The sequence below is a fragment of the Dermochelys coriacea genome, chromosome 4, assembly GCF_009764565.3.
Source record: "Dermochelys coriacea isolate rDerCor1 chromosome 4, rDerCor1.pri.v4, whole genome shotgun sequence".
Classification (NCBI taxonomy): Eukaryota; Metazoa; Chordata; order Testudines; family Dermochelyidae; genus Dermochelys; species Dermochelys coriacea.
The window spans coordinates 65,495,598-65,519,584 of NC_050071.1; the positions used below are offsets into that span (position 1 = coordinate 65,495,598).

General features: G+C 37.5%; 1 protein-coding gene across 19 annotated transcripts in view; it reads left to right on the forward strand.

Moving 5' to 3' along the window:
• The window catches only part of RAPGEF2 (Rap guanine nucleotide exchange factor 2), a 310,360-nt gene that overhangs the window by 265,357 nt on the left and 21,016 nt on the right, over positions 1 to 23,987 (forward strand). For all 19 annotated transcript variants that reach the window (XM_038399045.2, XM_038399053.2, XM_038399048.2 and 16 more), the window contains 9 exons: positions 913 to 1,065; positions 1,440 to 1,604; positions 7,377 to 7,484; positions 7,591 to 7,794; positions 8,008 to 8,116; positions 9,131 to 9,377; positions 13,102 to 13,259; positions 21,516 to 21,756; positions 21,968 to 22,351. In XM_038399045.2, the coding sequence (XP_038254973.1) occupies positions 913 to 1,065; positions 1,440 to 1,604; positions 7,377 to 7,484; positions 7,591 to 7,794; positions 8,008 to 8,116; positions 9,131 to 9,377; positions 13,102 to 13,259; positions 21,516 to 21,756; positions 21,968 to 22,351 (1,769 nt within the window). The remainder of the gene's footprint in view (positions 1 to 912; positions 1,066 to 1,439; positions 1,605 to 7,376; positions 7,485 to 7,590; positions 7,795 to 8,007; positions 8,117 to 9,130; positions 9,378 to 13,101; positions 13,260 to 21,515; positions 21,757 to 21,967; positions 22,352 to 23,987) is intronic.

Genomic DNA, 23,987 nt, shown 5'->3' on the forward strand with positions numbered 1-23,987 from the left:
ATCCAGTTCAAATTGGAGCTTGACATCCCCAGGTAATAAAATGAAATGCACAGCTACTGCATGAATGGATTTATGTGGCCAAAAGCCCAAGAGAAAAATACCTGGGTCGAAAAGGATTTATGGTTCCGTTTTGACCGTTTGTCAAATTATTTTACTTGTAGTGAATTTCTGGAGAAATGCCAATTGTCCAGTGGACACAGTCTGATATTTTGACTAGTGTAATGTAAAGTGTATTGTAAATATCTAAATTATCCAAGTGCATTACTAGTGGTGTTAATGTATTTATATAGCATTTTTGCTGCTGGCTTAAATATAAATTGAGATTCTTTTGATTTCTTTTATAAGTGGCAGTTTCCCTTAAAATGCTGCATATTAGATAGATAGATGTCTTATGTTGAAGGGGAATGGTCCATGTTGGAATGTAAATGTTTTCATCTAAAATTAATTGTCTTCTGTGTATCTATGCTACTCATAAATTAAAATGGTAGAGTTCTATTAATGGCTGGCTTAATATATTTGTGATTACTCAAAAAGCAAAAGTGAAAGTTTTTAAATGGCCCTGAAGAAGAGGAGGAGGAAGAGGTTTCCTTGAGGAAAAATTTGCAAGTGGGATTTACTTTCATTGGTGGAGAAAATGCAACTATATGAATAGTCTATGGAGATATTAAATCATCTTGAATTAATTAATCTTGCACTCTCCTAAGGCAAAAATTATTGTGGAATTTTTCACACTTACTTATTCAGCTGTTTACTATAGCAGAGCTCATGGAAAGACAATTTTGGCCATCCATGGGCTGAGAAGTTACTTTATCTTCAGTAATCATAGAATACTTGTGTTTTAAGTCCAGACAGTTTTTCTGAGGTCTCAGAACTCTGTACCTTTTAATATCTATGCTTGATGATTCTTTCCAGTTTGTCTGCATAGCCCAACAAGATTACTGCCGCATCCTCAATCAAGTGGAAAAAAACATGCAGAAGGTAGAAGAGGAGGGGGAGATTGTTATGGTGAAGGAGCACAGGGAGCTTGATCGCACTGGAACAAGAAAGGGTCACATTGTCATCAAGGTAAAAAAAACAAAAAACAAAAAACCAGATGCTTTGCAGTCTTGTATGAGATCTTCCTTGATGAGCAAAGTCCAGAATTAGTTTAGTCATATATTTGAAATATAAGCTTTCCAAAGATTCTGAAATAAGAGCTAAAAAACTATTCAAAATTAAACACACAAAATTGCTGCGGTTTGAGGGTTTTTTGATTTGTTTTAATTTAGTAAAGCTTATCAATCTCTTTATTACAATGGTCAGGCTATTTTTTTATTGTTTAACACATTGGTGACTAAACAGGTTTAATGATACTGTTATGTTTAGTGTACCATCAAGATGTTAGCTGAAAATAAAAAAACATTCATGCTAGTTAATAATTAAACTTTTATTTGTTATAGGGAACATCAGAAAGGTTAACAATGCATTTGGTAGAAGAGCACTCAGTGGTGGATCCAACGTTTATTGAGGATTTCCTTTTGACCTACAGGACCTTCCTTTCCAGCCCAATGGAAGTGGGCAAGAAATTGTTGGAGTGGTTCAATGACCCTAGCCTCAGGGATAAGGTTGAAAAAATGACTACTTAAAACTTACGATTGTGAACTCGCATGTATTAAAATATAAAATATTAAGATCTAAATAAAAATTACAAAAATATTTTTATCTTTAAACCAGCATAACTAGATTTGGTTGAACAATCAGCTAATAGTATATGGGAAATGTTGCTTGTAGAAAATGTATGTTAAATCAGGCAAATAGTTTATTAAAAAAAGTGTAAGGCACTACCTTTAAACACTAAAGGGGGAGCAGGGGATAATGGATACATTATCACTCATGTATCCATGCTTGTCAACTCTGTATATTAAATAATTGGTTGTAGAAGTATAAATCATCCTTTTAAAAAGTCATCAGCATTTCAAGAAAAAAGAAAAGGAGGACTTGTGGCACCTTAGAGACTAACTAATTTATTTGAGCATAAGCTTTCATGAGCTACAGCTCGCTTCATCGGATGCATTCAGTGGAAAATACAGTGGGGAGATTTATATACACAGAGAACATGAAACAATGGGTGTTACCATACACACTGTAACGAGAGTGATCAGGTAAGGTGAGCTATTACCAGCAGGAGAGCGGGGGGAAAAACCTTTTGTAATGATGATCAAGGTGGGCCATTTCCAGCAGTTGACAAGAACGTCTGAGGAACAGCTGTGTGGGGGAGGGGGAGGGATAAACATGGGGAAATAGTTTTACTTTGTGTAATGACCCATCCACTCCCAGTCTTTATTCAAGCCTAAGTTACTTGTGTCCAGGTTTGCAAATTAATTCCAATTCAGCAGCGTCTCATTGGAGTCTGTTTTTGAAGATTTTTTATTGAAGAATTGCCACTTTTAGTTCTGTAATCAAGTGACCAAAGAGATTGAAGTGTTCTCCAACTGGTTTTTGAATGTTATAATTCTTGACGTCTGATTTGTGTCCATTTATTCTTTTACGTAGAGACTGTACAGTTTGGCCAATGTACATGGCAGAGAGGCATTGCTGCAGCATTTCAGTAGACTGTAGTCATAGAATCATAGAAGATTAGGGTTGGAAGAGACCTCAGGAAGTCATCTAGTCCAACCCCCTGCTCAAAGCAGGACCAACCCCAACTAACTCATCCTAGCCAGGACTTTGTCATTCTGGGCCTTAAAAACCTCTAAGGATGGAGATTCCCCCACCTTCCTAGGTAACCCATTCCAGTGGTTCACCACCCTCCTAGTGAAATAGTGTTTCCTAATATCCAACCTAGACCATCCCCACTGCAACTTGATACCATTGTTCCTTTTTCTGTCATCTGCCACAACTGAGAACAGACAAGCTCCATCCTCTTTGGAACCCACCTTCAGGTAGTTGAAGGCTGCTATGAAATCCCCCCCTCACTCTTCTCTTCTGCAGACTAACTAAGCCCAGTTCCTCAGCCTCTCCTCGTAAGTCATGTGCTCCAGCCCCCTAATCATTTTTGTTGCCCTCCGCTGGATGCTTTCCAATTTTTCCACATCCTTCTTGTAGTGGGGGGCCCAAAACTGGACACAATATTCCAGATGTGGCCTCACCAGTGCTAGATAGAGGGGATTAATCACTTCCCTCGATCTGCTGTCAATGCTCCTACTAATGGAGCCCAATATGCCATTAGCCTTCTTGCAACAAGGGCACACTGCTGGAGTCGTATCCAGCTTCTCATCCACTGTAATCTCCAGGTCCTTTTCTGTAGAACTGCTGCTTAACCAGTCGGTCCCCAGCCTATAGCGGTGCATGGGATTCTTCTATCCTAAGTGCAGGACTCTGCACTTGTCCTTGTTGAGCCTCCTCAGATTTCTTTTGGACCAATCCTCCAATTTGTCTAGGTCACTCTGGGCCCTATCCCTACCCTCCAGCATATCTACCTCTCCCCCCAGCTTAGTGTTATCCGTGAACTTGCTGAGGGTGCAAGCTATCCCATTGTCCAGACCATTAAGAAAGATGCTGAACAAAACCAGCCCCAGGACCGACCCCTAAGGCAGTCCAATATAGTTCTGTGGTAACTTAAGACCTAAATTTATGGCAGAAAATATTTCCTTGTTTTCTGTGCACAATAATGGTTTAATGCAATTTGGCAAACACTTTCTCCTAACAGTTTTCTTAAATATAAATAAAAGCAGAAAGACACCAGGCTTGATTCTTCCTTCACTTCACATGGTGAAAATTGGGGTAGCTCCATTGAAATCAAGAGTATAAAATTGGAGTAAGAGAAGAATCAGGTCCACCATATCCAATTATGTATGGGGCAGATAACACTGCCTACAGTTAAATTTGGCTAGCACTTCACTTTATAAAATCCTGTTTTCAGTTGCTTATAATTTTGCCAAACTTTAATTGTTTGGGTGAAAATTGCATATGCCAGATATTTACCTCAGGCTGGTTTTTTTTTTAGGGGAAGTTGCAGGGGTAAGTCGGGGAAGAAGAATTTCAACTAAAACAGTTCAGTTGTTACTGTAAATGAGGTTAGAGAAAATACATTGTTTGCCCATGTTAAAAAATAAGGATGATCCTTTCCTTAAGAATGTCTAGTGCCCCCCACACTTCAGATCAGGGACTTGAAAATTTGCCATGAAATTTGTTTGGCCTTCATGTGAGGGATGTGTAGGGTGACCAGATATCCGGTTTTTAAAAGGACAGTCCCGTTTTTGGGGACTTTTTCTTATATAGGTACTTATTATCACCCACCCCCTGTCCCATTTTTTCACAGTTGCTATCTGGTAACCCTAGGGATGTGGCTTTTGCTGTCCCATGAAAATCCACCCCAGATTTTTAGTATGGATTTGCTTGAGCTCCAATGACACATTCCCAGAAGATTCCCTCTGTACTGAGTGAGCTCTAGACCAGGGCTGAGCAGGTGTTGGCACCAGAATTGAAAACAATGAATCTGTGTCCTCTGGGTGCTCAGTAATCACCACCTACTGAAGCCCAGACAGTGTGGAGGAGGAAGGTCCTCTATACAAATGCAGAGGAGGCAAGAGCCAGACTTGGAGAGAGAGGAGCAATGGCAAATAAATTAGAATAGTGACACCTGGGAGTTAGGGCAGACTGAGCCTGGACACATGAAGAGAGGAGATGGAAAATGGAACTGGGAATTGGGCTAAGGAGACTGGGACTGGGAGCCAGTTGGGTCAGAGAGGTACAAGGGGGCTGAATTAAGATTGCACAAAACGATCTTTGCTAACTTTTGGGTGCTTGACTTTGAAACCTTAACATTCTTTGACTCTAACGGTTAGAACTAGATAAATCCATGGAGCATAGGTCCATCAATGGCTATTAGCCAGGGTGGACAAGGATGGTGTCTCTTGCCTCTGTTTGCCAGAAGCTGGGAATGGGCGAAGGGATGGATCACTTGATGATTTCCTGTTCTGTTCATTCCCATTGGCCACCATAGGAAGATGGGATACTGGGCTAGACAGACCTTTGGTCTGACACAGTATGGCCATTCTTGTGTTATGTTCTTCAAACACAGAGATTTTTTAATGTGTAATATATGTATATACCCCTTCTGTCCATCAGTAGACACCTCTTTTGAGTGCAATGTCTATTTTGTTAGTAACTTACGACATCTACTGTGATGTCTAATAACCTTTACATAAAAAAATCAACTTTGATACTGGAAACTTGTCCATTCTTGTCTAATAATAGTTTAGCACACTACTGTTTAATATTATGAAAGCAATATACAATTTCTCCCCATCTAACCTCATTCAACACAGATCAAAAAATCCTTTAAATAACCATTTAAAATGTAAAATACATTTAATGAAATAAGTAGAGTATAACTCTTCTCCCCTCCCAAAATAAATTAAAGAAAATATAAATTAAAACATGAAGTTTATGATGACCTGGAGATGCCATATTAATCTCTTCAAATGCGAGATTCGACAATGGCTGACATTGCAGTAAGAGTAGCTCAAATTTTGAACAGGGAGGTGGGGAAGATTTTAAAAAAAAATTAATTCTAAGCCTTAGAATAGAACTAGGAATTTTGTGTAAAGGGCCCATTCAGCAGTGATTCTAGGATAGGAAAGTAATTCCATGAAATCATGGAGCATCACAGGCGCTGATTATACTTCATTGTCAGAAAGGAAAACGGTGAAATCTTCAGCTCAACAGATTCTGTCATCCTCCTCTCTCCGACCCTGCCACACCGAATAAAAAATAAAACCACTAAAATTTAGTTTAGTGTTCTAAAAGATTTTTGTAAAGTAGTTTCTTGTATGCTTTTGTACAATAGTTTTCAAATAAAAAAAATAAACCTTAGATTCTGTGGCTACTTGTATTTACAACATAGAAATGCCAAGTTTTGTTCAGTTAAAACAATGAATTATATATATCCATAAAATTTCAAAAAGATTTAACCCACATATAAGTGTGACTTGTTTTAAAAAATAAATCTGAAAAGCATGGCTGTGGATTGCTAAAGCTACTATACTGTCCTTATCCCACATCATTTGCTTAGGAACTGCAGCACACGTGCAATTATCTCATTGTTAGGAACCCCTAAAATAGTTAGAAAACCTAAAATAGTTAATTAGTCTCAGTGTTATCAATTTGAACAATTATGCTAAATTTGCTTGCTTTTGTAGATAAGTAGGAATCTACTTGAGGACTCTGAGAATCCTTAACATAGTAGACAACCGTACAGCTCCAAATCATGTCAAGGTCTATTTATGGATGCTTTAATCTCAGATCATTGACAAAAAAGTGGCTTTGGTATTGTGTAAGTGCATGCAGGTGGCAGTTATATTGTATTCATATGATTAAAATCTGCACAAGTTTTTATTAATGAAAAGCAGCTATTGGTAATGCTTAGTGTTGTTTTTTCCTCAGCAACTCACTTTGCCAACATAGCAGAAGTAATACAGTCATCATTTTGGGTTACTATTTTGCATTTTAAGAACATAAAATATGTTGATTGAACGAAATCTGGTTTTAAATCAATGGGGGGAAAATGCTGATGACTGAAACTTATAGGTAGCTGTATTGTGCTTCAAATGCTGACAGATGTTTAGCTATAGTGATGCTGCCATAAGGGAGTCTTTGCTGTAACATAGTCTTATATTGTAGTTTTAAAATATGGGAAGGAACAAAAGGATCTTTCCTAAACTGCTGATCAAAATGGATGTCAGAAGGATAATGTAAGAAAGCAACCCAACCCGTGTTGTAAAGCTGACAAGAATAAATTCATTCACTAGTAGAGCTATTTTATCTCTTCTGCCTTTTGTAAAGACCTATTTTACACACACTTAGAGAGGCACATGCCTTATGAAGTTAATGGCTTTTTTGTCTAAAGGCTAGAGAATAAAATACTGAAGGATTTAAAATAGAGTAGTGTAAATCCTGCCTCCTTATGGAAGTTGCCATTTTCTTAAAATGCAAGAAATTTATAGTGCATTGATAAACAACTACCACAACAACACATGCATAGAAGGGCTTTAGCACCAATTCTTGTTTGATTACATGTCAGGAATTGTAGTGAACTATGTAAATGCAGACTTAATTTTCTACTCTCTGACAAGTTTGATGTAACCAATGCTATCATTTTGAACAACTGTGAACTTTCCAAGCACAGTTTTAGATCTTTGCTCATTTTATGTCTTCTTGGTGACCTGCTGGTAAAATGTTGTTATATGTCAGTGGAGTTGGCCTTCAGCAAAATTTTCAGTTTTCACAACTAAAGTACATGGAAACTGGAAAATAACCTGTTTAAATCGTTAGAAATAGAACTGTTCTCTGAGTGTGTACCAGGATAAAGTTTTATATTATTTATTGACCTACAGGTTACACGGGTAGTATTGTTGTGGGTGAACAATCACTTCAATGATTTTGAAGGAGATCCTGCTATGACTCGATTTCTAGAGGAATTTGAGAACAATTTGGAAAGAGAGGTAAGAATAATGGGGTTTTGTAAGACGAAAAAATTGGGAGGGAGGAGTATTCAGGCTATTGGGTATAATGTATGTCATTATTATGCTACTTTTTTTCCCCTTGCAGAAAATGGGTGGACATCTGAGGCTATTAAATATTGCATGTGCTGCTAAAGCTAAACGAAGATTGATAACATTAACAAAGCCATCTCGAGAAGCCCCTTTGCCTTTTATCTTGCTGGGAGGGTCAGAAAAGGGATTTGGAATCTTTGTTGACAGTGTGGATTTAGGTAGCAAAGCCACAGAAGCAGGCTTGAAACGTGGTGACCAGGTACATAATTTTAAAGTGTATCGAGTGTATACTTGAAATTTCAATGTCTTTAGTTGAGCTATTTTATTCCCTTTTTTCCCTATGAGTGCTGTCATATGTCATATAGATCTACAGTGTAACTTGTTGCATACATCTTTGTACATTGAGACAGAGATTCTCACGTTTGTGTCTCATTAAATAAAAATAGTAAATTGTCATCTTTACATTTTTTAGATACTTGAGGTGAATGGTCAAAACTTTGAAAACATTCAGCTGTCAAAAGCCATGGAAATTCTTAGAAATAATACTCATTTATCTGTCACTGTGAAAACCAACTTATTTGGTAGGTTTGAGTGCACCTTTTACTTTTTGTCTTACTCTAGTAATTCTATATTCAATCTTTCAGATTAAGCCTTTAGTTTTGTTTGCGTGTTATGTTCGCATAATGTGGGAAAATAATTTATAATGCAGAAAGAAAAATTAATAATTAAAGCATTTGAGTTAGGGATGGGAAGACCACGAAAAGAATTTTAGGTTCCCAAAGCATTTTATAACACTTTATTTTTTAAAATTATCTTTCGTGGAAATTGCTGAGAGAAAATGCAACTAATTTTTTAATTAATTTACATTACATTTAATACATTTACATTTGTAAAAAATGCAAATTATCTCATATGAAGAGGTTATACTCTCATTTTCTGAGATTTTAAGGCCAATAGGAACCACTGTATAACCACTGTAACCCTCTAGTCTGACTTGCTAACACGTGTATATACACAAACATTCCTCTGAATACAGACTTCTCTTGGAATTTAGATGATTTGTCTTTGCCTTCTCTTTTTGTATTTTGCCTGGCTCACATTCTTTCAGTCCTCACCCAAAGTAAATGCCGTGAAGCCATATGAACCTCCCTGTGGAAAAAATTAACTGTAACTTACTCATTTCCCCCACTTGCAAATCCCAGTTGCAAACATCTAACGTCTAGTGGTACACAGACATCCTCTCTCACTTCCATCAGAAATTAATAATTTAGAGTCTGATCCTTAAGACTGAGTGCGTTGATTTCAATAGGACTATCCTTGGGACTCAGCACTATGCCCAGAAGTAAGCCCTTGTAAGATCAGGCTCCTTTACTTGTATGCCTCTATTTTATTATGACAGAGGATGGATATTCTTTTCAGATTTTTTAAAATGAGCATGTAAATATTTTTACATTAAAATTAAGGTTGTTTTTTAAATCACTGATAGAATTTGCTGAGCAGTCTTTTCTATAATGTTTAACAGTAGATTGGCATGGTGCTTTATACTTTCTTCGTACTCAGAGTTTTCACTGTTTATCCTTTTTCTTCCTATGCAGTTTTTAAAGAACTTCTAACAAGATTGTCAGAGGAGAAAAGAAATGGTGCTCCCCATCTACCTAAAATAGGTGATATTAAAAAGGCCAGTCGTTATTCCATCCCAGACCTTGCTGTTGATGTGGAGCAGGTGATAGGACTAGAAAAAGTAAATAAGAAAAGTAAAGCCAATACTGTTGGAGGGAGAAACAAACTAAAGAAGATACTTGACAAAACTCGAATCAGTATCCTGCCTCAGAAACCATACAAGTGAGCATTTCTTAATCTCCTCTCAAATGTTTTGTTTTAAAACTGTTGAATTGTTGGAACTTTTGATATAGAAGGATACAGATCTGTTAAAACAAAAATGTTAAATTTTCAAAATGTACATGGTTCTTTTCTCTATGAACTATGACTTGTTAACTAAGATATTTGGGTTGGTTACTCTTCCTTTTGGAAATGTGCCTGCCCACTTTGTGTATGTTTCCATCACCTTAGGTATCAGAGTGCTAGTAAACTATATGAGCATACAAGCTTTTCTGACTGTTTTCCATTCCCTCCTAAATACAGTTGTGGTGTGTGCTTGATATTTCTTCTGTGTGTCTTTCTTCTATGTACTCCTTTTCTTCTATCTCCCAGCCACATTCAGTTACTCCTGGAGTTACTCTGAGGAAAAGCAGTTGCAAAAATGTGGCCAACATCTTGCTTATAATGTAGCAGATTTGGTCTGAGGTCTGGTGGAATGGAGTTTCACAATTGTGGGCCAACCAGGGTTGAGAAGGTGCAATTCTCCTACCAATATTCACAGCTGTTAACATCACCATTCCTGATGCCAGCATGTGCAAATTTCTGTTCTCATCACTGCACTGCTGGTTTGAAAAATAGTTTTACAGCAATTAGAATTTTCTGCTAAGCTGAATATTAGCAAGGCAGTATCTTATGGAGCTAAGTTTGTTTTTAGAGAGAATAGGTGGGCAAACAAATGATTTGCAATTGACCATAGCAGCTGTAAAAGTTGTGGATTTCTCCAGCCTATTGGCCTAATGTGATCTGCACATTACTATGTGGGAGACCAAATTACCATCCCAAAACCAAATTTTCAACCCAGGTACTTCAGTGGAGTTGGACACGATTACACAAAGACTAAATTTGGTCCCCCAGTCTCTCTTGCCCTACACTGGCATGGGGCCTTTTAGAAATGGTGTGTTAAGACCCTAGATAGAAAGAATGTGTTGTGGTGGTAAACAACTGTGTTCCCGACCAATTGAGGAATGAGTTGGACATTGTTTTATGGGAGTCTCTTCCAGTCTTTCTCGGTAAAAGTCTGGGGAGCCTAATGGTGATCCTTGAAGAAAGGGAGTAGGAAGATGAAAACAATGAAACACCAACCCTCCACATCTCCAGCCAAGGAGCTTTTGTGGGGTCCCAGTGGAAGAAGTACTTGCTATTGCAGCATCACTTTTCTCTTCTGTATCCCATAAGAAGGCTGTCTTTCTGCCCACAGTAATGGAGAGGATAATTGGTGCTCAGATTTTTTACTTCAATAGTAATAACTGAGAACAGAACTGCTTCAATTAATGTTTAGGTATTAAAAACTAACAAACTGTAATTAGTGAAGATGCTATTGGCAGCAAGGGAAGAAAGAACAACATTTATTGCTTTATAAATGGTAAATTGAACATACATTATAAAATGCAAATAGTGTATAATTTTAAAATGAATTTCTCTTGAAAATGGAGGTAGGCCACTGAAATTAAGGTTTCAGATATTTTTAAAGCAATGTGTGTTGAAGTAATGCATGGTTTTAATCTTTTGTAATTTAGTTCATGGTCTTTTATTGTGTTCACCCTTCCAGTCCCTGAGTTAAAATAAGATTTACAATAGAAATTAGCATATCTGATTCGTGTGGATGAAATGGAATGTGTAAATCCTTATAAAAGGAGCCTCATTTAATATTATCTGACTCTTAACTACTTCTCATTCTCTATATAACCATTCTTGCATATTTGTGCCTCTTAGTTCTCTGATGAACTAGACACATCATTCGCTGGAGTTTGTACTGTTCTCTGTTAATCTTACTGATTGCATCAAATTCGTTTCTCTTAGTTTGTCACTTATTTTTTCTTTCTCCATTTTTTTCTTCCTCCTTGCACTTTGCTAATTCCTGTGTAGGGGACTGTTTGGGTAAGAGTCAGAAAAAAATACAGTTGAACTAAAATCCTTTCCCTTGCTAGCCTTAATCCCTATATTATGTACAACAACGTATGTTCCCAAAACCCACTGACATAAGTATGTTGTAGTGGCACCCAGGATCTTGCAATACTGCCATTTTAAAGTCCGATTTTCCTGGTTTTTACTTATTGTTTACAACAGTTCAAATCTCATAGAAGTTTGATGTAGTTAAAAAAAAATCAGGTTAGGCTCTTTATAAGAAAGAAAGTGAATACTTTTGCTCATGTATAACCTTTCATATGAGACTCTTAACGCACTTTAGAAATATTACCTGTTTAATCCTGACAAGACCATAGTTAAGAACAGCCACCAAAGTGAAGCCATATCTGGTATGGAATACAGCATCTGTTTAACAATATTCAGTAAAACTAAACAGTTTGACAGAAAGTAAAAATGAATGCAGTATCACATTGAAACTGCAAGAGGCATTTAGCTAGGCAAAGTGTCATTACCTCAGCATGAATGTAGCTAAAATGTTGTTAACGCCTCGAATCTTATGAAAAAGACTGCGGGAAGTTATCTTCGCCAGAAGTGATTGCGTTCTTGGGCTTTGCACTTGAAAGACAACACATCCCGCAGCATAAATGTGTGGTAACAACCTACCAAATATTGTTAAGTGGTAGCTTAGAGAAAAGAGTGTTATCTACTGAATTGCTATCACCACTTTTGTGTGGCGGTATCTCATCAAAATATTGATTTGTCCATAAGAAAGTGGGGCTTATGTGCACTGGGCAAAACACTTGTACTTAAGCATGGCTAAATGTGCAATGGCAACTCTAAATGAAAATGTAAGTAATAGATAAGAGTCAAATGCTTCCTATTTATTCCAGAGGAATAAATCCATGTAGATTTTCTGTTTGTTGACGAATTAGCCACGATTTTAAAAAAATGAGTGCCTCAGGTACTTTAATTTAGTGGCCTAATTTTCAAAGGTGTGTTAGGCATCCAGCAGTTCTGACTTATTTATTTAGCAACCTAATACTGATTTAGGAATCTTTTAGGCATTCACTGTTGAAAACCTTGGTGTTTGGTTGTTAAATTTTAAAAATATTTCCATCTGCTACAACGGTTATCATTAAACATTTAAAGTTTGCCCACCAAATGTTGTATTTGAAGTTCTCAGATACATCCATGTATGTAAAATCAACAGTTTGGCTGCTCATCAAGAGCATATTACCTTGGCTTCAACACCCTCCACTGCTTCCAATTTGTTTCCATTGCCAATTAAGATTTTCCTCCTGCACTCAAAGCCATCAATAGTACCCATCATTAGATGACATCTCTCCATCTATGACCCGCTAATACTGTTTTGTTCCTCTGAAATAATGCAATTCACCAAAAATAAAGTGCCTGAGAGCTGGAGAAATAATATTCTGGGATGAGGGGATCTTTTTTTGGAATGAGTTACAAGAGGCGATTAGACTGAGCCAAAGTCTGATTAGTTTTAAAGTGCACTGCATGTTACCCCTTTTTAATAAATCTTCCCCACCCTGAATAAAGTGCTGAGATAACAAAACTAGCCGTTTTTCCAGATGTAGAAAGGGCAAAGAGCAGAATCCTCAATGGTTATTGGTAAGCAGATCTAATTTTACTGTTATGTAGCACTTGGATACTGTGGCTAAATGCACCATAAAGAAACTATAAGATAGCTACTGCTTTTTGAGGACCATTAACATTTAAATGGCAAATACCGTAGCCATACCTAAAGCTTTGAAGATTTAAGTTCTGAAATTTCTTATTTTCTCATTACCCCTTGGCTCAGTGACATTGGAATTGGCCAGTCGCAGGATGATAGCATTGTAGGATTGAGGCAGACCAAACACATTCCTCCTGCTTTACCTGTCAGTGGAACCCTGTCATCCAGTAATCCAGATTTATTGCAGTCACATCACCGCATCTTAGACTTCAATAGTACTCCAGGTGAGCATCAATTTTTTTTTACTCTTACCTCTAATTTTCCTCTAGTCACACTTTACTTTTAGGTACTCATTGTTCTGGATCTACCCATCAATTTGTATTAACATATGTTTTAACCTATAGACTGATCATGTATTGTATTAATATACAGTTCTTTCTTGTGTCATTGCTCCAGTTTTATTTCAACTCCAGGCAAATATGAATATATTTTTGCTGTATGCAGAATGTATTGTCTGTAATTTAGGATATTTTTATTTTTATATATAATATAAATTTTTATAAATAAATAATATCCTGAATTACATATATATAATAAATAAAATATATATATATAACCAGTGTAAACTTCAGGTACGTGGTATATTCTAATTTGTCTTCTAGCTACACAGACATAGCTGATAGGCAGTAATTTGTACAAGGCTGCAGTAAGCTAAAATATCACACACAAACCGTATACTAAAGTAGACTATAATAAATTCATTAAAGAGAAAAGATGGTCTTGAAGTTAGCACTGGGACTCGAGAGATTTAGGGTTCAATTCCTGTTTCTGCCACAGACTTTCTTGGGCAAGTCATTTCATATGTCTCTGCCTCACCTCCTCATCTTTAAATTGGGACAATCTCCCAGTCTTGCTCTGCCTTGTCTCTTCAGATTATAAACTCTCTGGGACACGGTCTCTGTTTTACCATGTGTGTGTGTATCACCTAGCACAATGAATCTTTCATCTCCCAGCCTATAGGCATCACTGTAGTCATAGTAGTAATAGTATGTGGCCCATAGGTATCAAACAAATTTCATGCAGTGAAATGGAAGCTAGCACAATTTTTAAACTGCTTCAGAAGAGCTAAGGAAAGTTTAAAAAATAAAGTAAGTATTCATAGGCTTTTGTCTTAGATATGATAAGTGTGAGTTGAACAGTGGAATAATGCTTTAGCTTTAGCATTATAGCAGCACCTCAGTGACTTTTAGGAAAACAAAAAGTGTCACCATGCCTCAGTGGGTCACAGTTGAGGATACGAGATTCAGTGCAAACTGCTGAAAAACAGGACAGATTCATCCCAAAGTCGTGCTTATTCTTCCATTAGATATACCAATCCACTACAAAAGTAAACTTCTGTCTCTGACTTAACAAGAAGTCAGAAATGCAGTATCTATAGGCATTCCAGTACTAATTTCACCACCCAGACACTAGATTTTATGATGAGTGGTTATTTAAAACCAATTGAATCAAATAAAGGGTCCTTCTAATCCCAAGAGATCAGCCACATAGCCAGGTCAGTATTTAACTCAGATCTTACCTAATAATCATGCTGTTGCCAATCCTTTAGTATCTACTATTTAAAGGTTTATTTATAGAGAAAAGAAAGAGGAGAGAGTTAAAATGGTTAAGGAAGTCATATATACATATATACATTCATTGCAAATTTCTTAGATCTGATTTTTAGCAGTGATGTTACAGACTGCTGATTTGTAAAGTCTTAGATAACTTCCAAAAGGTTGGAAGGCCCTCAATTCATAGTCAATTTGCTTCTTTTCATGTAAATCCAGAGATCAGGGCAGGAAAGAGGCAAAATGGAGATGCTCCCAGGGTCGTTTATACCTTCTCCCATGTGGAGAGGATGCTCTGTCTTAGTTTGTGAAAAAATACAGGCACAAGATGGCATCCAGGGTCACATGAGCAAGTCATATGCTCTTGCATGCTTTGATGACTCATAGGAGCAGCCATTACTCACATTTTGGCTAAAGCATCCACAGGAAGCCTACTGGGTGGGGACAACCTTCTTCTATGGCCCATAATTAGATTTAAGTGTTCTTTAAAGGGCCATCAACTTGAATAGTTTATTCACAATGTGCTGGCCAGACTGGGTATAAATTACCCTGGGGGTGTTATCCCAGGAGCAAACACGTTTGAAATATAGGTCTATGTAGCCAATATTCATAACTTCAGATACAAAAATTATACATGCATATAAACAGGGTAATCGTACTCAGCAAGTCATGACTTTTCCATTGATACCTTACATGATGTACTTTGTTCAAGATTTGTTGCAATTGTCTGACAGCGGCAATATATTAATGATATAAATGGTCATGTTCCAATCATACAGCATCACAGGCTGCTACTTAGTAATTTATTGTATTATAATAAAACTTGTCCAAATATACTTCAAATAGTTTTTAGAAAATTCTTGGCTTTTTTCCTAACCAACCAAAAAAAAACAAAACAAAACCCTGCAAACAAAAAATAAAACCCCTCATACAAGATCAGATCTGTTAAGGGTTTTAGGAATATTTGGGATATAGACACAAGCCATTGAATGTTTTCAGTGTACCTGAAGACTTGAAAAAACTTTAAAGCTTACAGTTTTTAATTTGGATGTTACCTGGGACTAAATAAAAGATGGGGACGGGGCAGTTTTCAGAAAATTGAATGCATTGGAGTAGAAAGGGAATGCCTCATGGAGTTGCCATACTCTAAGGCCTTAGGGACTATGCTTCAGGATGGAACATAAAACTAATTGCTCAAGTAAGCTTTGAAAATCAACATTTTGGAAGAGTAGTCTTCAGGGAGATAAAACACCCATTCTTGAAGCCAGCAACAATCTGTTTTATATACTGCTTTGTGTAGGGTTTTTGTTTTTAAATAGCAGTTTATTTTTAAATGTTCAAATACTCCATAACACTTTTGCTCCCATGGCTGTATTCTATTGGGATTCATGAGTATACTATGATTTTTAACTGAGTGTCCATCACCTTTAATTTCCCCTTTACCTTCAGATAGAAACTCCATGTAGACTAGATTCTTATCTACAGGCAAGGCTTTTCCTAGTATTCCACTCCAATTTCTTTCTGGGAAGATGAAAAAAATTGTACAAGCTGTCAAGTAGTAAAATTAAGAAGTCATGCTTTAATTTATAAAAACAACAATACCTTATGAAACATTTCATTATCTGAATGCGACTATGTCCCTTGCGACCACGAATGCTAGTCCATTGACTTTACTCACATGCAACCCTCCTACGAGTGAATGAAGGAAAGGAAACTGGAATGTCATTTTTCACTTATGACAAAGCAATCTGACAGATCTTGAGCACAGTTTTCCAGAGACACTCTCCCTGTCCCTAACATTAATCTAAAACTACATTTTAGGGGAATAATCAATGTATGGAAAATTTACAGTTATTTTAGTTTTCAATGTGGTGTTAACTAGGGATGGGCTTGGCTCAAGCCACACAGTTTGGATCTGTCTTTGCCAAAGTTAGGGGATGGTAAGATATGAGGCATTGATAATTATCTGCATTGTTAAGTTCTGGATCTGAACTGCCTCGAAGTTTGGGATTGTTTGGATCTGAGGCTTCGGATCAAGATCAGCTCTAGATTGCATTTTTAATTTAAAAATCCTGTACGCTTTTTATATAAGGTGTGATACTACTTAGAAGATGTTCAGACCTGTATTGGACATGAAAAATTGTGGTAAGAGTAAGCCGTGGTGGTGGTTTTATTATCATAGAACCTAGGAACCCAAGTCATGAACTATTGTGCTAGGCATTGTACAAAGATAGAATAAAAGCAATCCCTGCCCCCAAAGAGTTTACAGTCTAAGTATTAAACAAGAGACAGCAGATAAATAGACAGGAGAATACGAGGAAACATTGAGACAGTATTGATCATAGTGACATGTAGTGGTCTCAGTTCACAAGCGGCCTAATCATTATGAAGATTTTTTTTAGGCATCATGGCAGAGGAGAGTTTTAAGGAGAGATTTGGAGGAGGATAATGAGGTAGCTTTGCTGATGTTTATGGGGAACTCCTCCAAGACAAAAAAGTCTGCTTGCTTGCAGATCTTAACAAGCTGGCAATGGAGGCTGGCATCATGGGCAGTTGAGGCGGGAGTTGATGTCTTGGTAGTAAATGAGAGATGACAGAAAGGTGGGGATAGGCCCTGAAAGGCCTTGAAAATGAAGACAAGCAGCTTATTTCATATGATGATGAAGTGGCGGCAAAGAGAAGATTGACATGGTCAAAACGATAGGCTGGGGAAATGACTTTGCAGCAACGTTCAGAATGTATATGAGTGGGGCATGATGGCATTTGTCAAGGCCAGAGAAAAGGGTGTTGCAGTAATCTAGTCACAAGGTGAAAAAAGCCTGCACAAGTATTTTAGCTGCATCTTAGAATCATAGGATGAGAGCAGACCTTAATTTTTCACTGATCAGGTATTTGTTTTTCATACTGACTCTTCTAATCCTAAGAAGAGGTGACCTTCCTCTTGAGAAAGATGAGGCTGTTAATGCAATCAGTGGGCTCTCGCTAGGAGTTGAGTTTGCAGTGGCACACATAAAATAGTTGAGAACTTCCATTTTGTGTTTAATGTTTATTTTATGTTTTTTTTCAAAGTAGTATATTGAGCACTTTTTCCTTTTCCTGCCTGTTTTTCTTTCTTAATGGGTAGGGCTTTATTTGGGACACAGTGCCTAATCTCAAACCTTCAGGGTTTGACAGCTTCTCCTCCCCAAGATGGCAGAACATCCCAGAAATTACGGAAACATGCTCTGTCCCTGAAAGCCTTCTTCTGAGGAACCTCTGTCCACAGAAGGAAGAGCTGTATTAGTAATGTGCAAAGCATATTGGACCCTCACTCTCCAGGGAAAGGCAGAGTGAGTTTGCAATTTGTCCAGCTCTAGGATATCTGAATATTTGGCATAGCAACAAAGCGCTCTGTTTTGATTCTCGTATATTAATAATTTTTAAAATAGGCTTAGAAATATGGTTACATAAAGGCATTACTGAATCATTGTAGCTGGGATATGAAATTCAAGGAAATTACTGAATTGGCCTAAATTTAGCCTAATGAATATGTAAATTATGAGGTAATCAGTCAGTTTTAATATTTTTTCATTCTATTCAAGTTGCAAAACAATGAATAAATGTGCATGTCCCAGTAGTGATCACGGTATATCACTATATAAAATAAGCCATATATGAGAGAGATGAAGTCTCATGTTCCCTAAATTGACTAGTTTGGTAACATTGTGTAATAATGGGAAAACATTCTGTAATATTTGTTTTTTATCTCGACACTTCTGTTGATGAATACACGTGTTTTTGAAGGGTTTTTTTTTGTTTTTGTTTGTTTTTTTACAAAATATACATGTAGTGCACATTCAGGTCTAATAGTAAATTCCCTTTTCTGTGAATTGCTGCCAAATAAGATTCTTTTTCTTCAAAGGAAATGTTTTTGTCTAGCAGTTGGTTTATCAGTATCAGTCTATTTAAGTATTAGTCTTGGCACTAGATCCAGGAGACTTCTCTTTTGCTTTCTGTTTTCATGTTGTTCATATGACCTTTGTGTCCTTCAGAATAAAAATACAAATTGCATCTTCTCTTGCTTTGATGAAAAACAGAGCAGGAATTTAGATCCATGACACGCACACAAATATCAAAGCTTATTTACCTCTGAAAAATATATTAACTTCCCCAGTCAGTTAAAAGATTAGCGTGGAAGTGCTTACCTTTATCATGAAAAATACCACGGGGGACAGGATTATTGTGCCCTTTTGTGGCAAAGAGCTGCAAGATAGTCTACAGGTTTGTTTTTTTATATTCTATTTCTACTGGAAGTTGCCAGAATGATAAAATGTGGGATCATCTCCATATCCAGATTCAATTGTCCAGTATCCTCAGAATGGCAGAGCTCCTCCTTTACACAAGGAGGAGTTCTCTTCAGCTGCCCAAATCTCAGTACTTACCAATATTACTCAGTATTCCTCTACTAACCAAAGGGACTTCCCTCCTGACTGTTTTGGGGAGAGAGAAGAGTTACCTTCAGGACGAACCCACACCCCTTTGCTCTGGTTCTGGCACCATTGGATGTCACCTATCATGCTTTATTGACCCCCTCAGTGGCGATACTGAAATTCTTGGGCTGCAAGTCGACAGCAATTCTTATGAGTCCCTAGTCTTTTGTGTGGGACCACAGAAAGAGACATTCTCCTACTTTATCTATCCCTGCTCCATTACCTCAGGTACAGGAATCCGTTGAAGAGCAGGAGGCCGGAGTAGATAAGGATGATTCTCTGCAAATGAATGTCTTTCAGACGAGGCAGTTATGCTACCTCCACTTTCTCTGGCTGATGATTTCAAACAATGAATGAAATGTATTGCAGACTTTTTACCAGTCCCCTTAGAGGATGTCAGAGAGTCACAGTCAAGCTCCTGGATATTCTTTAATGGTCACTTTCAGCTAATGTTAGCTTGCAAATTAATGAGTGCCTATTAGACCCTAGCAAAATTATTTTTATTTTCACATCCTGCACCTAACTCTCTGACTGTGGAAGCAGTGAATGAACAAGTAGCACATAAAATTCACACCTTACAATAAGGATCAGAAACACCTTGACAAAGGATGCTGCCTTCCATACCCTGGACATAAGGAGGATGAGGACTTTTTATTTGGACAGAAGCAGACCATTTAGAAAATTTCCAAGACTGTCGTATCAATTGGTGAGAGGTCCAAAGGGTCCAGAATCTCCCCCCAAGATTCTTCAGATAGATTTCTGGATGTATTCTTCCTTGTTATCGTAGGGTATTAGCCCATTCCACAGTCTCTCTCTCCATCATTGTGGTATTACTCAAAAACATTTCCATTCTTGAGATATGCAAAGCAGCAACTTTGTCTTCAATACATACATTTTCCATGCACCACACGATGGTTTATTCTTCTAGCTGTTGTCTTTGGAAAAACAGTCTTGTCTTCTGTATTGAACTTGACTCTGAAGCTTTCTCCTTTTGTTATGAAGTGGAACACCCAAAGGAACACTACTCGAAGAAGAAAGAGATTATACAGCTTGTGCAGTAATTTGAGTTCTTCGAGGTGTGAACCTATGGGTGTTCCTCTACCACCCTCCTTCCCCTCTGCTTCCAAGTGTTTTATATGGGACATAGCAATGGAAAAGGAACTGAGGGCAATTTACGAGTGCAGGCCTATATATATTTAGTGCAGAGCATGAGGATGTGTAGAGTGCATGTGCAGGCCGGATGGGCAGTATTATCAAAAATCTCCAGTCAAAGCACATCTGAACTGGAGTGCCCATAGGAACACACATCTGAAACTCCAGTTTCTGCATAAGGTGAGTAACATTTCCTTATCTATCCATCTTGCTGTCCATTTGTACACACCTGGATCTTCAGTATGTACATGGAATTGTGATTGAACACACAAGTTAAGTGCACAGTTGTATATACAGTTCTGCAATTAACTTTCTGAAAATCATTCTCAGCAAGGCCAATATTTTCAAACTTGACTGCCTGAACTTCATCAGCTAAATCCATATTTAGACACCTGAAAAAATTGCTTGATTTTCATATGTGCAGCGCACCTTTAGCTCCCTTTGTCTTGAGTGGAATTCATGGATACACCTTTTCAGGTGTCTAAATGTGAATTTAGATTCATTATTTTAGGTTCTCGCATTTAGAAATGTTCACCCAAGTATTTGTCTTTGCAGCATCATAATGCAAAGATCCCAAACCAGAGAGACTTAAATGTGGGTTGTGAGTCTCTTGCCCAGTTTGTTCCAGAACCAGTTTCCTAAGAAGCTATTTGAATCACACCTCCTTGCAGGTGCTGCTCGGCTGACCTGTAAAAGGTTCCATTTTTGGGGTAGTGGGGAGGAAAACTCAGCACTAACACGTTCACTTTTTGCAGAAATCCCAAACTTTCTAAGGCAACAAAACAAACGCACTCTTTGGGCTCTCAGTATACGAGTCAAGGACTTGGGATGGGGAGTTGTTTTTGCTGTCTTGATGCAGAGTCTGCTTAAAAGTGGCATATAATCCAGACTCAGAGCAGTTCCGTTTTATCAACCAGAGAAACCCAGACTTCCAAGCTGCATGATTTGCCCTCTGTAGTGGATCCAAATTAATCTACTACATTCACAAAATCTTATGCAGGTCTCACTCATCTAATATCTTAAAGGTTCCATATGTGAGTCCTTAGGCCTGTGACTTTCTGCCTTATTAGTAGGTTTGAGATGGTCTCTTGTAGATGAAGTTTCTGGGTCTAAATTCAGGTTAGACCCACCAGATGCATATCAGTTGGGAGCTATGTCCTGTAAAACAATTTCAGGGGAGGAAAGGGGAGAAGAATGAAAATACAGTGACCCTGATGTCAGAAGTAATTGTGCAGATATACTCCTGTGGTGTCTCATGTCATTGTTCTTTGACCTGCATTTGTTTTTTGTTTTGTTTTTTCTTCTTCAGACTTACCAGACCAAGTTCTGAGGGTTTTCAAGGCAGACCAGCAAAGTCGTTATATTATGATTAGTAAGGACACAACAGCAAAGGAAGTGGTCATTCAGGCAATTAGAGAGTTTGCTGTAACTGCTACTCCTGATGCATATTCTTTGTGTGAAGTCTCTGTCACTCCAGAGGGTGTAATCAAGCAAAGGAGGCTTCCAGATCAGCTATCCAAGCTTGCTGATAGGATACAGCTAAGTGGCAGGTGAGACTATGGTTTATATTATGTCAGTTTAATAAGAATTCTGATGCATATGGGTATCTTGTGACAGTCTGTTTGCTCCCCAAAAATATTTCAAATTCAAGGTTACTATTCAAAGCTAGTTAGAGCATATACACTAATTTCAGTCTGCAACTTTTCTTTAGTATATGATAATCTTAGCTATCAATTTTCTTCTGGTATTTTATTTTTACAGGTATTATCTGAAAAACAACATGGAGACAGAAACACTGTGTTCAGATGAAGATGCTCAGGAGTTACTGCGGGAAAGTCAAATTTCCCTACTGCAGCTTAGTACTGTTGAGATGGCTGCTCAGCTCTCCATGCGAAACTTTGAGCTGTTTCGTAACATTGAACCTACAGAGTACATAGACGACCTGTTTAAACTCAAATCTAAAACCAGTTGTACTAACTTGAAAAAGTTTGAAGAGGTGATAAACCAAGAAACATTTTGGGTAGCATCTGAGATTCTAAGAGAAACCAACCAGCTAAAAAGAATGAAGATCATTAAACATTTCATTAAGATAGCACTGCACTGCAGGGAATGCAAGAACTTCAACTCCATGTTTGCAATTATCAGGTAAATAGGGGAAGGTTTGTGTGGGATTTGTTTTTTTGTTTTTTTTTTAAACAGTGAATTCAGTTCAGGTTACTCAGGGGTAGTACGTCAAAATGAATAGAAATTTGCATTAAACAGAAAGGGAGTTGACTAATACTATCACCACCAGCTTCAGACACTCCTAAAACGATAGGAAAAGATTTTTTCCCCCAAATAATCTTGTATCCTGATATTAAAATGTTTATTGAAATAATCCTTGGAACTCTGCCACCTTTATAAAAACTGAAACTAGAGGAATTAGGGAATAAAGATTTGTGTAGCATGGGAGGAAAGAGAATTTTGAGAAGGATGGCAGAGTCAGATATAGTCAAACTTAGGAAAAAAAAATAAAAAATGTAAGAGGCTCCAGGAATGAGAATAAGTCCAGCAGCTGCATGGAGGAAGGATATCAAAAGGATTGTGTATACCCTTGTTCTACTCTTGTGGTTGTGCCTGTGGGAAAGGTAATAGGGGAGGGTGAATAGTAAAAAGAATTTGCAGTTATAAAAAAGCAGGTGGCTTGTGGTATTTTTTGTCTTGGTGCTTGATTCTTACAAGATACCGAGTTCATCTCATGAAGTGCTATTTGACCTCGCCCCGTTTTCTTGGGGGAGTTAGGATGTGCATTACCTCATAGAAGGTGCTCAGTATCCTGCATTTATTGAGTCTTGGTATATTATTGATTGTAGTTTTGTACTATCAGCTGTTTAGGCTCTTGACAAAAGAAAAATTGTTCCCAGTGGGAGAGTGTGCTATTATCAACCTTATGAAGAAAGTAATAGAAGCAATAAGAATGCAGTTCTTTGAATTTGGGTTACTGTATTACTGTTGTTTGTTCTCCAGGGGTTTGTATTTCATGTGCAGAAAATCCAGCTGGGGGAAATTTGGTATAAAATTCCTCAGATTAAGGTATTTTAATTTTAAAAAAAATCCCTACAGTAATCCATTATTCCTCTCTTCCTTGTTATCAAAAAGGACCTTGCATTCCTTCATGAAGGTAAATGCAAAATAGCGTGGTTCTTTATCTCCACAGAAAATAGATTTTGCAGCCTAGTAGATGATACCATTACTATATACTTGTCTTCTTTTTACTAAATATAGGAATAGAATATAAAAGTAAAAGTAGAAAATGTCTAGTACCTGTATTAAAGACATACTTAAACACTCTTGCACCCTTCAGAATACTTCAGGTTGCAGAAATAAAAGTATATAACACCACAGTAATAGAAATGTAAATATCACAGGCTACAAAAAAGGCTATTGGCATACATCGTTATCACCCTTTCATGCAAAAGTCTCTGTTTTAAAAAAAAAAATCAGCTCTACCACTTGTCCTAAAGGTCAGTGGATTTGAACCCCATCAGACCAGAAGGGGAAGAAAATTCTCCAAAATCAGAGACCCTGGCTAGGACTCTGTCAGCGCCGCTAAGGCTTTTAAATCTAGGGACTTAGTTCAGCCACTTCATCTCAGCTTAAGTCCTGCTTCAGAGTATGGGGTGAGAGGCAGCCTGTCAGTTAGCTAGAACTTGAACAAAAGCTGACATTATCAATTAATATGAATACCTCCTTTGCAGCCAGAAGTGAATAGTTAGGAACTCTGGTGTAAAGTACTCCCTTT